We start from the raw sequence: 16,972 nt of genomic DNA on the forward strand, positions 1-16,972 counted from the left end.
TTCATTCTTTTGAATGTGGCTGTCTTATGTTCCCATCACCATTTGTTGAAGAGACTGTCTTTTTTGCATTTAACATTCTTTCCTGCTTTGTCAAAGATTAGTTGACCATGGAGTTGTGGGTCCATTTCTGGGTTTTCTATTCTGTTCCACTGATGTATGTGCCAGTTTTTGTGCCAGTTCCATACTGTCTTAATCACTACAGCATTGTAATGTAGTTTGAAGTCTGAAATTGTGGTGCTTCAAGTTTTGTTTTTCTTTTTCAGAATGCTTTGTCTATTCAAAGTTTTCTGTGGTTCCATACAAATTTTAGGATTATTGGTTCTAGCTCTTTGAAAAATGGTTTTGACATTGTGATAAGGATTGCAATAAATCTGTAGATTGCTTTGGGTATTATAGACATTTTAACAATATTTGTTCTTCCAGTTCATGAATATGGAATGCTTTTCGATTTCTTTGTGTCCTCTTCAATTTCTTTCACAAGTGTTCTATAGTTATTAGAATACAGATCTTTTACTTCTTTAGTTAGATTTATTCCTAGGTATCTTATTGTTTTTGGTGAAGTTGCAAATGGGATTGATTCTTAGATTTCTTTTTCTGCTGCTTTGTTATTGGTGTATAGATATGCAATGGATTTCTGTATGTTGATTTTAAATCCTGCAAATTTGCTTAATTCGTGTATGAGTTCTAACAATTTTTTGGTGGAGTCTTTCAGGTTGTCTACACAGAGTGTCATTTCACCTGCAAATAATGAAAGTTTGACTTCTTCCTTGCCTTCCTTTTTGTTACCTGATTGCTGAGGCTAAGACTTCCAGTACTGCGTTAAAGTAATGGTGAGAGTGGACATCCTTGTCTTGTTCCTCACAATAGGAGAAAGGCTCTCAGTTTTCCCCCTGAGGATGATATTAGCTGTGGGTCTTTCATATATAGCCTTATGATGTTGAGGTTTGTTCCATCTAACCCTACTTTGTTGAGGGTTTGTATCAGGAAAGGATGCTGTATTTTGTCAAATGCTTTTTCTGCATCTATTGACAGGATCATATGGTTCTTATCTTCTCTTTTATTAATGTATTGTATCATGTTGATTGATTTGTGAATATTGAACCACCCCTACAGCCCAGGAATAAACCACACTTGATTGTGGTGAATAATTCTTTTAATGTACTGTTCAATCTGATTTGCTAGTATTTTATTGAGAATTTTTGCATCCATGTTTATGAGAGATAGTGGCTTCTAATTCCCCTTTTTAGTGGGTCTTTGTCTTGTTTGGGGATCAAAATTATGCTAACTTTATAGAATGAGTTTGGAAGTTTTCCTTCCATTTCTTTCTTTTTTCTTTTTCTTTTCTTTCTTTCTTTTTTTTTTTTTCTTTTTTTCTTTTTTCACTCTCTTCCCATTTCTGTTTTTGGAAGAGTTTGAGCAGAATAGACTTAGCTCTTCTTTTTATTTTATTTTATTTTATTTTATTAGGCATTAGCTCTTCTTAAAATGTTTGGTAGAATTCCCTGGAGAAGGCATGTGGCCTAGGACTTTTGTTTGTTGGGAGATTTTTGATTACTGATTCAGTTTCTTTTCTGGTTATGAGTCTGTTCCAATTTTCTATTTCTTCCTTTCTCAGTTTTGGTAGTTTGTAAGTTTCTAAGAAATTGTCCATTTCTTCCAGATTTCCCAGTTTGTTGTCATATAATTTTTCATAATATTCTCTTATTATTGTTTGTATTTCTGTGGTATTGGTTGTGATCTCTTTTCTATCATTCATGATTTTATCTTTTGGGGTCCTTTCTCTTTTCTTTTAATTTGTGTTTATATTATAGAATATACCATGTCAATATCCTGATCTTTTTTTTTTAATGTCCTGATGTAACATAGAATATTTTTAAATCTTTTATAACTGACTTACTTTTTTTTTTTTTTAAAGATTTTATTTATTTATCTGACAGACAGAGATCACAAGTAGGCAGAGAGGCAGGCAGGAGAGAGGAGGAAGCGGGCTCCCTGCAGAGCAGAGAACCCGATGCGGGTCTCGATCCCAGGACCCTGGGACCATGACCTGAGCCGAAGGCAGTGACTTAACCCACTGAGCCACCCAGGCGCCCCATATAACTGACTTACTTTTAAAGTGGTATGTTATTTGTCATATTTTAATGCTTCCGTCTGTGGAGCTCATATTTTAACCCGAGAATGTGAGACTCCTGGGTGGCTGAGTTGGTTAAGCATCTGCCTTTTGCTCAGGTCATGATCCCAGGATTCTGGGACCAAGTCCTGCATTGGGCTCCTTTCTCAGCAGGGAGCCTGCTTCTCCCTCTGCCTACCACTCCCCCTGCTTGTGCTCTCTCCATCTCTCTCTCTGACAAATAAAAAAATAAAATCTTTAAACCAGCAAGTGTTTGTTTAATAAAATTTAAAAAAAACACAGCAAAAATATGTATATTCAAACATAGGATTTTATTATCTACTATTTTTGTATTCCATATATAATTTGTAGTACCCGAAACTATTTACATAGTTTAAGCACTCGGTTACTCTGTTTATGAATCATCTCCTCCTTAAAATTATTTCCTTTTTGTCCTTCCATAAACTTTCTTCCTTTTCTGTTCTTATTAATTAAGGCACTGCTACCATAGAAAGAGAAGGAGGAGGGAAGTGATTTTCAGTCAGTTACATTCAATTTCTTTCTAATGTTTTCATTAAGGTTTTTGTAAGTGAGGTGGATGAAGCTAATAACCCCCAGTGTTTTATGATCACCAGTAGACGATTTTTCCCAAAGCACCACTTATTCTCTTACCACTGATAATGAAGTTTGGACTCCCCTTTAATACTGTTTTGTCTAAACATTAATATTCTAGGACTTTAGCATAACATTAGGGTAAAGATTTGAAATAATTTTGTGTTTTTCCATCTTTATAACAAGGTGAATTTGGTGAAGTTTGTAGTGGACGTTTGAAACTTCCAGGAAAAAGAGAATTATCTGTGGCAATCAAAACCCTGAAAGTAGGCTACACAGAAAAGCAACGCCGAGATTTCCTGGGTGAAGCAAGTATCATGGGGCAGTTTGATCATCCTAACATCATTCACTTAGAAGGTGTTGTGACCAAAAGTGAGTACAGTAGAAATTGCATGTGTGTGTGTATCGTGGATATCTGGGTGTCTTCTATTGGGTTATTATTAATTTCAGGATAAAAAGAAAATTAGCCACAGCAATGTTATTCAAAATGACATCAGCTTGTCCAAGCTGATCTTTGCAGTTATCTGTAATGATCTTCCATTTGCCCAAAACTCTTATTCAAATATTTCACTTAATTTTGTCTCTTTTGCATATATGTCTCTTTTGCTACAAAAAAAAAGTAAAAAAAAGTCTGTTCCTTGAAAATACAGATAGTGTCTTAAATATTTATGTAAGCCTATTATACCTAAAGCTAAACCAGTCCATGGTCAGTTAAACATTTTGAGCCCCAATATCACCAAAAAAAGTGATCCAAAAAATATCATCATACCTAACTTGTAATATTGTTGAACAGATTAAATTAAAATATATTTGTGTGTGTGTGTGTGAATAAACCTGCAGTTAATTAGAGTAGTGAATAAATATTTATTTTAATCTAAGTGAATGCATCAGATACGAGTGGGCAACACCCCAAAATTATTATAATTAATATTCACTTCCTTTTATAGACAGCTGATTTATTATAAAACTTGTTTACTGTGAATAGGTCCTGACTGAGACAAACTGAGACAACTAAATTTATCATATTAAGTCAATTAAATTTGTCATCTATTTTATATGTACTTGAAACCTTTATGAACACATGATCATATCTAAATTTTATAAATTTTAGTCTAAAAAACAGTACTCGAGCTGGGAATACAGATTGGAGATGTCTAATCTCCTAATCAAATATTCTATTTGCTGTTGCTGCCATGAAACTACACATATACATAAAGCAAAATGAAAATATTTAAAATATTTCTGTCCTATTTTTTGTTCTATGTGAGCTCAAACTGCATTCTCCCTTAATAAATGTACCTCTTGATGTTCAGCCTAGGAAGTCTTCAGCTTGTTTTTAATTTACCATGTTGCAACTCACTTTATTTGTGTCCTTAATTTCATGCTTTCTGATCTGATGCTAATTTATTTAACAATTATTCTCAACCTGCAGCACACAGATAATGAGACATAAGTGCAACTAAATCTCATGATTTTTCTGACTGTAGCTGAGGTAGGGAGTCTGAAGTCGCACACCTATGGATGGTGTCATCATGAACCTTCATCTTTCTTATACCACTGCTCTACGTGCCAGAAACACGAGTCCGAATTCAAATTCCATCTGTGATGTGTTGTTAAAGAGGGCATATCAGAAATATTTATATATTCCTGAGAGACTATATGAGAAATGATGTAAGAACCCCACAGTTCCTGGCTTAATTGGCTCATTCGCAATACAAGATGCTTTAATGTAATATATACAGTGCCAACTTCTATGATTTGAAGAGATTCAAAATTAAAGGAAAATAGGAAAAATAATTTTCCCATTGCAGCATCTTTAGTTCTTTAAGATTTATCTTTCCCCACTTGTGGAAATTATTGTCAAAGTTGACTAAAGGAATACTTCTATTGAGTCCTAAAATGATTCATAGTTGTATTTCTTAATCTAGGATCATGTACAAATAAATATAGTTCTTCTGTAAAAGTAATAACTTTAAACAAAATATTAGAGAAACATAGAGAAATCTCTCCTTATTTGTTTCTATTTCTATGTCTGAAGAGATAGCACATTCAATGACAACTGATTGTTTAAATAGACAATTCTGACTTATTAGATAAATTTGCAATTACTTTTCAAATATAGTATTTCATCCTATCTTTTAAAGTGACTTCCATCTTACAGGCTCTTACTATATATTTTCCAGGGATATTTCAACAATCCTCAAACTAGCCTTCCCACTTTTGTCTTATCTTAGCCCACTCCATACATATATTGCCCCAAGGTAGACTTTACTAAATCACTGCTTTCCTCTGATGATTCATCACTAAACAAGCAAAAAAATGAAGCAAAGTATATATACTTTGATGCTTAACCCCATGTAATTTTGCCCATAATCCCACATTTCACTATTTCCTTTCCAGAAAAACTCTTATCGAGTCCTTGTTCTACCTCTTTGAAATACTTCATTCAGCCATAAACTGTCCTCTCCACTTACCTTGGCTCTACCTGACCTTCAATATTAATTCAGATGTGGCTTTATCCATGAGATCATTGTCATTTATCTTCATTTTTTCTTTCTATTCTCAGTGCCTGCCTTGCATACAAGAACCACTAAATAATGTTGAATGGCTCAGTAAAGGAAAGCTTCCCATCCACAAGTAGCTCAGTAAAGGAAAGCTTCCTGGTTCTACATTAGAATTTAAGCCTCAAAGGGCCCAGGTTTTTGTTGTCTTGCTCACCTGTGTGTTCCTAGATCAGTGCTCAGCATGTGTAGCATTTCATATATCTGTTGAATGAGTAAATTCTCAGCCAGGGACAATCTTATACACTCGATCTTGTATACTCAAGCACTTCATCTTGCTATGCATGATATCATAGTTATCCCTCCACACGTTTTATCATCCTTACTACAAAATGAGCTACTTGAAATTGATATATGTTTATAGCCTCCCTAGTCTCTATCACAGGGCCAGACACATTAGGTGATTAAAAAAAAAAAAAAAAAGACATAAATTGTATTAACTAAGTGGAATGACTAGATGTGTTTATATAAACATTTAAAACTAGCAAGATATATAGTTTATATTTTATTTTGAAAATTTTATCCTATAAAACTAAGGTTGTTTTGAAAAAAAAATAAAATTCATATGAAGGAAATAGCTTGAGAATCTTTTCAAAAGATCTTTTATATAACACTTACTACTACTACTAATCATTAACATTACTTTAAGAATTTACTAAGCTTAATTCTCTTTATTATCTCCTTTAATCTGCACAATAATCTATTGTTTAAACGCTAGTATTTGTTCTCATTTTACAGATGGGAAAAATCAACTTTAAAGAGGTTAAATACCTTATTTAGTATCATAAAACTAGCATAGAATAATGCCACATTTTAAAACTTTCACATAACTTCCAAACCCAAGCTCTTAAAGAGTGTACATTACCAATCTCATATTTCGTCATTCAGTATACACTTGACAAACATTGATTTATTCAAAGATATTAACTGACCACCTAATATATGTCTATAGCTATTAATTAGGATACATCAGAGATTAAACAGACTGAGTTCCTGCCTTTATGAAGTTTACTTAGGGTGGGGAGACAGAAACTAAATGAATAAATATATTTATAATATATTAAATAAGAAAATAAAGCTAGGTGAGGAAATAAGGGATTGCTTTTGTTGAGGATTGGTAATTTCTATTTTATTTAGTTAAAGGCCTCTCTAGTAAGGCTTGAATAAAGTGAAGGTGTGGGTCTTACAAATATCTGGGGACAGAATGTTGTAGAAATAAGCACCAGCAAGTCTTAAATGCAACTTACATGGGATGTTCAAGAAATATCAAGGCCATTGCTGCTTCAGTGGAACAAAGGAGAGGAGTCTGGAAAGAACTTAACTTGAAGATGTAGTGTTGCTTCAATGGAATAAAGGAGAGGAGTCTGGAAGGAACTTAACTTGGAGATGTAGTAGGAGGAGAGATGGTGCACAATATTTGGTCCCTATAAAGACCATCTTTTAGTCTTAGCTTTTCCACCAAGATGTGATGGAATCTGATATCTGTGTTAACAAGATCAGTCTGGCTGCCATGTTAAGTATAGATAGTAAGAGCCTATGTTTAAGCAGGGAGACCATGGGGAGGCCACTGACATTATTCATACCTCATTATGGACTAGATCAGGGTGCTGATCTAGCATGGAGAGTAGTATTTGGATTCTTTAGATATTTTGAAGACAATCACAGAAAGGCTTCTTGTGATTTAGATATGGAGTGTGAGAAAAAGAGAAGAGTCAATAATTATTAATTATTTATCATTAGTTCTTCAAAGAAAGGAATTGCCATTTATAGGGAAAAGTCTAGTAGAATCAACACTGTGGTTGGTAATCAGTAGTTTAGTTTAGACAACTTACATTTGAGAGGCCTATAAGCATGTAGTGACTGATTTACCTTTAGTCCTGAGATGTAAAAATGTAAATGTTTTAAAGTGTAAGTATACTTGAATTTTACAATATGCATTTCGTGTAAGGAAATAAATTCTACGAACCAGTGATAAACCACAATGGAAACAAATTTAAAGCCGAAGTAGAAATAAAAGCCAGCTCATTGATTCAGTGCCTGTTTTTCTTTGTTAAGGCATAGAATGAAGTTTAAGAAATATGTGTAAAATAATTATTAGCTATATATAAGTATTCTTCCTGACAAAATCTAATTCTTGCTCATCAAAAAAAATAAAATAGAACTATACAAACAAAATTTATTGTCTCATAGATTGACTATTAGTAAATTAATCATTGTATTTTTAAAGTTATTTTCATTATTAATAAAAGAAAACTATCAGATTTCTTAATTCTCGGATTCCCTACCTCCTCTGAAAAGTTCATAATTTCTGTTCCATAAGTAATCATCTACCTTCAGTAATGTCAGAACAACTCAAATTAATTCCTAATTTGAGAAATGAGCATCTACTGAAAAAGTTTATCAGTGTAAACAATCTGGAATAAAAGAAGATATGGAAAGTTTCGAGTTTCTATTTAGAGACATTTGGTGTTTTCATGCTCCTGTTTCAGGAAAGGTATATCAACTTTTTACTTTATCATCTTTCCCAAAATTAAAATTACAGAATGTTATAAATGATTTTTCTCTAAAATGTTAACCAACAACTAAAGACCATAATGGAATTAAAATATGAATACCCTTCTAATTGCCCCATACTTTGTGCTCCCCTCCTTATCCCCTTAATAAGCATTATCTATTCCTGTCCTAAGCACAAGATTCCATTTTCTGGTTGACCATTAACCATTAATAATTGAACCATGATATTTGAGTTTTCTCAAGTTTCCCTTGGTGTCAAAATAAAAGTAATTTCAAACAGCTGCAAGTGTTAGTGTACTAAATGGAATCTAACCCAAACAGAATGACTGAGTGAAATAAAACTGTAGATATGTAAGTATAAGCACAGGCTTACTTTTAATTATTTACAAGTCTTGTAAACTATTTCTAAGAGAAACCCAGTGACAATTATTCTCCAGTGAATTATGATGCTTCTAAATCAAATGCTCCCTGAATGGAGGCTTAACTTGCATCAAGTGTTTATTGATGAGCTAATGGTTTCAGAAAAGCATCTGGAATCAATGCAAATAAAATAAGCCCAGATTTAGCTGCAACTTCTGTGATGTGGCCTAGTTTACTGTTTCTCAAAATTGTATGTGCCCCTGAGGAAATTGTAAAATGTAGAATGTGTTTCATTAGATCAGATCGAGCCCTGGGATTATGCATTTCTAATATGCTCCCAATGGATGACAGCTCTCCAGGCTGTTGGGGCAATGCTATGAAAAACAAGGGCTAGAGCCACATTCCCCGAAGTTTGTTTCACCTAACTTTGAGGTATCTTATGGAAAAGGACTGCTTTGCCAGGGGTGGCATATTCTCTCTTCTTTTGGATTTGTGATGGACGTTAACACCAAAAAAGTCGCAGAGTAAGGAAACAAACTCAGTTTTTCTATTGTAGTAAAATAACCTCAGATGTATCTTTCTTCTTACATTTTCAAGTGTGAAAACTTCAGAACAATCAGAACATATATAAGTAATAGTCATATGTAAGGTTATATGTGAGGTTGTGTTATTTACTGAGAGAAGCTGACTTCCTACCGGATCTGCCATTAATAATTGGATAGTTCGTCACGCCATGGTCATGATTACCAAGCTTGTATTAACAGAAAAGAGTAAATAATTGTGAGGTTTTAAAATAAAATTTAAATAAAATAAAATAAATAAGATAAAATTTAAACTTTAAAATAAGTATTTTGAAATTATAGGTATCGTAGTGTGGAGGAAAGGAAAATAGCTTTTATAGTCAGATGAACATAAATTTGATTCCCAGCTTCGTTTCTTATACATTTGCACTCACCAACCCATCATATATTGAATCTTTTTAAGCCTGACTTTTCTGTTTCTGAAAAATGTATTCTGTAATGCCACTATTATGGAATTTAATAAAATTAAAAATAACACTGTGCCTTGTGAAGAGTGAAAATCCAATAAATCAACAAATTGTAGCTCTTTTATGATCACCAATACTGAATGATTAAAATAAAAGGGTGGTGAATTCCATAAATATGTTTCTATTTCTACTTAGACTCTGCCTGGGCTAGGTCTTTGGTAAATAATATAAAGTAATATAAAAACTCTACTCTGTGATTAGAATCATGTTTTGACATGCTTTATGAGCTCGTTTTATATAGATTTTTGATAATATGCTTTCAAAATTATTGGCAAATCTATTTTTTGTCTGTACTTCGAGCTGGATAATGGAAAATGATTTATACAGTTTTATTGAATTTACGAGGGTTAGAGTAAGCCACATTAATTATTGCTATGTCATTCTTGCAGGCTAGCACAAACTGAGACAAAACATAAGCCAAACTAAATATAATTAGCATTAAAATGACTCAAGCATGAAAAATAATCGAATGGGTCCTAAAGTGTCTTATTCTTGTCAACAAAAGAAGATCGTGCTTGTTTGCAAATATTCATTTTAATTACTTTTCTCCCATTTTCTAAAATGTGAGAAGTGTTTTAGTTCCCTATCACACTTCTCAAATATTTTTGTTATTGACATTACAACCTACACTGTCATAAATAATTAATCTGACTTTTAAAACTAGGTGATGAAATCTAAGAAATCTTATAGAACAAATGCCAGGTGCCCATTTCCCTAAAAAGTAATCATTTATCTTTTTCTATCCACATGTATATTATTCAATGTCAATAAATCTTCTGATCAGTTCATTCGCTTTACAGCATACATTTTTTTCTCCTAAGCTCAGTGAATTTAAAACATGATTGTTAGTTTTATCACTCCACATTAACCTCACTATATTTTAAAAATGTCCCTTTACTATTTAATAAAAGCATGCTATGAAAATTTGTATTTTTAAGAAACAAACTCATCAAAGAAAAAAATATTCTTACATGGGAATTCTTTCCAATTTCTGCTCAATAGAACTTGGGTGAGCCGTACTAAATATGTACCATGGACCCATAATGGTAAAAAGACAAATTTTTAAAAAAAGGAGTCCAGCAAATTAAAGGTAGATAAAATGAAGAAATTCTAGAAAAAGGGAATAGGAGAAAACAGAAACTTTTGTGAGTAGAGCTGTAGGGAAGTTGCTGCAGTCATGAAGGACTTGAGGCAGAGTGAGTAATGACAACCACGGATCAGCTTTCAGTTTGATGGACAAGACATCTACCGTACACTACAAACGAAGGGGCGCCGATGAGGGGAAACTAACACGATCTTCTCTGGATGTCTGCGGGAAATCAGTTCTTTCAATTCCAGTTATACTATGACAATTTCCCCAATGGATTTCTGTAAATAGGGGTCAAAGTCGGAATAAAAGAGCTACCGAGGCAGATTCCAGAAAATGTAGGCCTCCTTCTAGTTGGGTCAGTACATATGAGTATGTAGCCAGTACATACTCTTTGGCTCTATTAGCTGTACATTTATTGAAATACTTCGTTAGTGTTTGGTGAAAAGCTGCTGCCAGGATTGCCCAACTCAGCTTCCTCCCCGTTACTTCTGAGTTCCTGAAATCAGGCAAATGAAGGGGTCATGTCTACTACAGCAGGCCGTTCCGGGATACTCCAGCATTATGTCTGGCGTAACTTCAAATACACAGATGCGTGTGCCACAGCAGTTGTCAGAAATTCTGGCTTTCACCCTTGGGGTGGTACATTAGTTGTGGACTTCAAAAAGAAAATGAGCTTCAACATTAATGAAAATCTGAAAGGGGCTCTTGCATGTGAGAATTGGACCAAAAGGGTCTAAGCGGAACTTTGTCTGTTTCAAAATTTGTCGGAATTAAAATGGGTGTGGCAGTGTCATTAAAGTTACATTACAAGCGTTTCTTCATTTATGATCTTATATTGTACTTTACTAAAGAAGAAATTACAATCTTTTCCTCTGTTGTGCTGTGACAGGCATTTACAAATACATTATGATTTGTATTTATTTATTTATTTATTTTACTATTGTGGGCCGGTTGGTTTCTTAAAAAAGTATTTCCCAACTCATCTCCTATCACTTCTGGATGGACGGAGTGAAAATCCAGGGTTCTAGCCATAGTTGAACTTGATGGGTTCCTTCATGACGAGATGCTTTGGCACATGCCACCTCCTCTTGCTGGAGTATCTGCCTCCTTCTATGACATGAGTGACCCCTGAAGCTTTCAAGGTTCAGCTCAAATGACATCCCCACCTCTAGTGCTCATTCTCTGCACGTGTAGTGTTTCACCGAATGTAGGCATCTTCAAACATATGCCTAATGAATTATTTAGACAAATTTTTAAATTACTTTTATAAACATTAAAGAGGAAGAGAGAAATGTGTCTTTGGCTTTATAATATACTTATCACATTCCATTAAAAGAATATTTCTTCTGAAGTATTTTAAAAAAAAGAATTATCTGAGTAAGAAATTAGACAGTCCTATGTTTTTATTTGAAATAGTAAGTTTTAAGTGATCTTGACGTTGAAATGAAAAATCTTTTTTTCTTCCTAGTTATTTCTTCTTCATATGTAATTGTCTAACTTTCTATAGCTTTATTTGCACTTCTAGATAGTGTTGTATGAATAAATATGCAGGTTCTAATTCTACGACTTGAATTATTCACTTAAGAAAAATACAGCTGTCCTTCTGGAGAATGTCATTACGTTAATTATAATGCATTTCCTGAATGTATGAGCATTGTTTTCCCTCCTAATACATAAAGTTTATTAATAGACCTATGAGATAGATTTTTCTGACATAAGATCTCTTTACTTACCTCAAAATAAATTAATACAAATTTTATGTGGCATGCTTTTATTAAATAGTAAAGGGACAAGTTTTAAAATATAGTGAGGTTTGGGACGTCTGGGTGGCTCAGTCAGTTAAGCCTCTGCCTTCGGTTCCGGTCATGATCCTGGGATCCTGGGATGAGTCCTGCATCAGGCTCCCTGCTCAGCAGAGAGCCTACTTCTCCCTCTGCCTGCTACTCCCCTTGCTTGTCCTCACTGGCTTCTTCTTTCTCTGACAAATAAATAAATAAAATCTTTTTAAAAAGGTGAATATGGGGCGATAAAACTAATAGTCATGTTTTAGATATATTCTCATATAAAGGAGGGCTTTTGATCTTGTATTTTTCATTTTGTATCACAGATATGTTATATTCAAAGATACCATAATTTTATAGAGAATAAAATATGATCTATTTTCTTAGCCAACTTGTATCCAGCAAGAAAGTTAACCAACAAATTCTAAGTGATAGGCTGCTCTGTAAGTGACTTGCATGACCCTGTGACTTGCTGAATGCTCACCAAAGCTCTACGGGGTAGGTGCCATTAACACCCTTATTTTACAGATGGGAAAAATGAGGCACAGAGCTAATAATTGACTTGCCCAAGATTATGTCATAGTAAGTGATTGTTCTGGAATTCAAAGTCAGGCAGTGTGACTCTGGAGTCTGTCCAGCCGACATTGTAGCTTATACTTCTGTACCAGACGTGGAAGGGGGAGGAAACAATGATTGCAAGAGAAGTTTCCAGATGGCAAGAGGAATTAGAACAGAGTTCTGAAAGATGAAAATATTTGGATTGATAGAGATTGTGTGTGTGACAAAGGAGAAAAAGAGAAGTAGTCATGAAGAAAAGAGTTACAAGAATATAGAAAGAAAGTTAGGAAAATACAACATATAGTTAAGGATTCTTAAGTAGTACAGTTAAATGGCACAAGAGTTTTTGTTCAGAATTGTGGAAAAGAAAATACATTCACAATGCTTTACCATTACCTCTAAAATAAAATGCATCATCAAACTTATTTTGACACGAATTGATTTTAATATTGAAAATGATGTATTATCATATCTGAAATGCCAATGTTATTATTCTTCTGATACTTTCTTCTCATTAGCCCCACCCATTACAGTAAGATAACATCATGTCACAAAATTACTTGCTATTTGAAGAGGACACTTTTTAAAAGAATATATATAGTTTGGACAAAAATTAAACCTTCCAGTAAACTTTTCCAAGATAAGAATGCAAAATCAAAAAGTTGCAGTTCATACCGCTGTTTTGTTTCTAGGCAAACCAGTGATGATAGTGACAGAGTACATGGAAAACGGATCCTTAGATACATTTTTAAAGGTAGGTTTGAAACACGTTTAATTACTCAAATGAAGTGTTGTTTGTATGCTGCCTGTGATGTTGAAGTTGAATTTGAGCCACTTTAGAGTTTTTAAATCAAAAGAAATATCTGGAGTCAGAATAGTTATACTTCAAGAAATAAAATTTGGTTTGTAAATTTCCCTTTCCAGAAACTTAAACAAATCTAATTCGTATGTCCCTACAACTTTATTTAAATGTATGTTAAATTGCCTTCCAAAAAATGAAAGAAAGAGGTGATAAAGGAAGGAAGAAGGAAGGAAGGAAGAAGGACAGAAGGAAAGAAAAGGAAAGGGGTAAAAAAAAGAAGAAGATTTTTTACAAGTACCTAACTTTCTCAGAGTATCTAGTATCAAGAAAAAAATGTCTAAGGTCCATGTAAACCATCTGTATTGATGAGGAGGTCAAATACGCTTGTAATCCATCTGAGAGCCAGCCACTCTTCGTACAAGAAGAATGGCCACGTAGTAACAGTATCACTAATGCTGTCAGATCTTCTGGGTTGCAGGAAAAGATTCTTTTTACCTACAAGTGTCTAAATTTTATGGTTGGCACCTCACTGTATTACTACCCTATGTCTTGTGCCAGACAAGGTAACATATTTGCATGTCTGATTAAAGCTATAGGCTTTTACTTCTTCACATTTCATATGGCATCTGCTACCATTGATTAGGCAAAGTGATGGGACAATGGCCTTTCTGGGGATAATTCCAGGGTCCTGTGCATTGATGATGGCAGTCGACTGACCAGACCAAGTTTTCTTCTAATCTCCAGTCTCTACCAGATTCTGTTACCAAATTTCTTATACATATCTTCAAGTTCTCTAGTCTCTTAAGGCCATATTATTCCTACTTTTCAAAATAATCATTAGTTGGGCGTTATGCTGTGTGCCTGTGCTAAGTCCAGAGCCCCTGACAAAGTCAGCAAGCTGCTGAGAAACACTAATGTCCTGGTCATTGCTCCATCCTCTTCCTCTTACGTGCTCCTGAAGAATCTCCTTTATCTCCTCCGGCCACTTCTTCTTCTTCTTCTTCTTCTTCTTCTTCTTTTTTTTTTTTTTTTTAAACCCAATGTGTGCCTATCCTGCTAGCTTATCTCAAAGCACCTCAAAAAAGACACAGTGTTCATCTAAGGTAGGCACTAGGTTGGAGGGATGAACGTACTCCTCTGACGACTGAGAATAAAGAAATTACAATGCTTGTTAGGCCACTAACTGAAATTTTTGACAAGGGCTTTCAAAGCCTTGTTGGCTTTGACTAAGCAGAGGACTGATCTGTGTTACAAAGTTAATGATATATTTCATAATTTTTTCCATTCTCCTTCAGACACAAATTGCATATGAGGTTGGTGAGAGTATTAATTTGGGGCTTGAAGGAAGATCCTTTTAAATGTCCCCCCAGTGATTGTTGTTGCTGGATTAATATTTCTACATCATTTTAATAGAAAAACGACGGGCAGTTCACTGTGATTCAGCTTGTTGGCATGCTGAGAGGCATCGCGGCAGGAATGAAGTACCTTTCTGACATGGGCTACGTGCATAGAGACCTTGCTGCCAGAAACATCTTAATCAACAGTAACCTTGTGTGCAAAGTGTCTGACTTTGGACTTTCCAGGGTGTTAGAAGATGATCCTGAGGCAGCCTACACCACGAGGGTAAGAACTAACAGAATGCATTTCTGACACAATAGATGAGAGACAATTAATTTTTAAAGATTTTTAAAGGAAATAGTAAAAAGGACATTCTTCTCACATAGGAAGACAGAGAGAGAAAGGAATGGTGGGGGGGCGATAAAAAATCTGACAATTCTACTTGTTGAATATAAGCAAATTTATATATTAAACTGAAAGCATTCACTTTCTGGGGCACAATAATTCATTTTTCTTCCTACAGATACTAAAAAGAAAAACTTTAGATTCAGAGTGAATACAACAATATATAAATTATTCAGAGTTTTAAATGTAAAAGAGAAAGTTAAAGAGAGAATCTCCTACATTAAAAGTAATTAATATTATATATATATGAATATATAATCATGTATAACATTATTGGATAACTTAAACTCTCTGCACTATAGTGTCTGCATTTATAAAACAAATATAGAAATAGCTAAACCTACCTTTTAAGGACTCACATGATACGAAATAAAAGAACTATTCCTTCAAAAAGTTTTGATTTACTGGAGGTATTTTAATGCCTAATTACTTCCCTGACATGTTATATTAACTGTTAAGCTCACATCTATGGAAAATTGGTCACTAACTCATGTTGTCATAATTAGCATAAATCAACATCCTTTTCCAGCAAAGTAATTGCTTCCTGAATCAATATGGTATGTACCCAACGATTCTTTTCTGCTGGCAAACTATGGGTATTGGTACAACAGAATTTTCTGGGCAGTCTGTGTATTGCACGTTTTGAGTTTGAATCCCTTATTTTCATTCTAAATCTTTTCAGTGTCAAGAAAACATGAAATTAGATATCCTTAATGTTCCAACTCCTTGTGAAGCTAGAAATATTTTTCATTGTATCTTTTTCATTATAAGATTTGGTTAACTTTTGTTTCAATACAGAAGAACACTTTTGGCATCTCACATTCTTAAGATAGATATATTACACATTTGTTTATTTAATTCAATTTTTAAAAAATGACTTCTATTCATAGCCTAAGAATAAACTTTTATCATAGATTATAAGGCTGTTTTTGTTTTCATTTTTTTCAGTGTTGCTTTGTGACTCATGGATGTTTAGGGACTGTACTATACTGAAAATCAAGAGTAATTTATCTAAGCAAACAAAGCCCTCTAATCGTTAGCTTAATAAATCAATAAATTAATTGGTAGAATATCCCTCTTCTTCTAGACCTAATTATCATTGTCATTATTTGCCTTGAATAAAACCTCAATTAAGAATTCTCTTGGGATTAGAGCTACACTTAATAAACTTAGCCTAAGCAAGAAGGAGGTTATAGAAAAGTCCATTCCCACTGTGATTGGTTGGTATCTTGGTTAAATGCATAAAATAGATTTGTCAAGGTCTCTGTCAGTGTATCATGCTGGGGAGAGGGGAACGGAGGCAGAGCTCCTGAGACCCGCAAGACCTACTCCTCTGAAATGAGCGGTGAGATCAGTTTATGGAAAATCCATATACGGAGAGATGAGAAGATAAGGGAACTTCAGATAATAGTGATGTCAGATATGATGGTCAGAGGACCAGAGGAAAAATCCTAGGCTGAGGTTTGAAGTAAATCAACAAATTATGATTTTAAAAGGAAAAGTGAGAACATATTATAGATATCCCAATGACACATGGCCATGCCTAATGATGTGATCTTATCTTTGAATGTTTAATTAACAAAAGTATGTATCAGGAAAGTCTTCTTAAAGTGGTGGTACCATATATATATAAAGGACAAATAATTTAAACATAGTTTGAATAGTTCAAATTAACCTCAGCTCATGGAACAACTTCAAGCATTACATCAAACTGTTATTTCCCCATGTCTTGAAACTTTGATTCATAAAGAGCAACTTAAGTTCCATTTTTTGCTAGTGTTAAATTATATCCT

At 33.9% G+C, this 16,972-nt stretch overlaps 1 protein-coding gene across 4 annotated transcripts in view; it reads left to right on the top strand.

The window, feature by feature from the left end:
* LOC111148981 (EPH receptor A5) overlaps positions 1-16,972 on the top strand; it is a 342,873-nt gene that overhangs the window by 302,379 nt on the left and 23,522 nt on the right. For all 4 annotated transcript variants that reach the window (XM_022505840.1, XM_022505842.1, XM_022505841.1 and 1 more), the window contains 3 exons: positions 2,909-3,094; positions 13,327-13,388; positions 14,850-15,059. In XM_022505840.1, the coding sequence (XP_022361548.1) occupies positions 2,909-3,094; positions 13,327-13,388; positions 14,850-15,059 (458 nt within the window). The remainder of the gene's footprint in view (positions 1-2,908; positions 3,095-13,326; positions 13,389-14,849; positions 15,060-16,972) is intronic.

This window comes from Enhydra lutris, unplaced genomic scaffold (assembly GCF_002288905.1).
Source record: "Enhydra lutris kenyoni isolate GAN:26980312 unplaced genomic scaffold, ASM228890v2 scaffoldscaffold21, whole genome shotgun sequence".
NCBI classification, from domain to species: domain Eukaryota; kingdom Metazoa; phylum Chordata; class Mammalia; order Carnivora; family Mustelidae; genus Enhydra; species Enhydra lutris.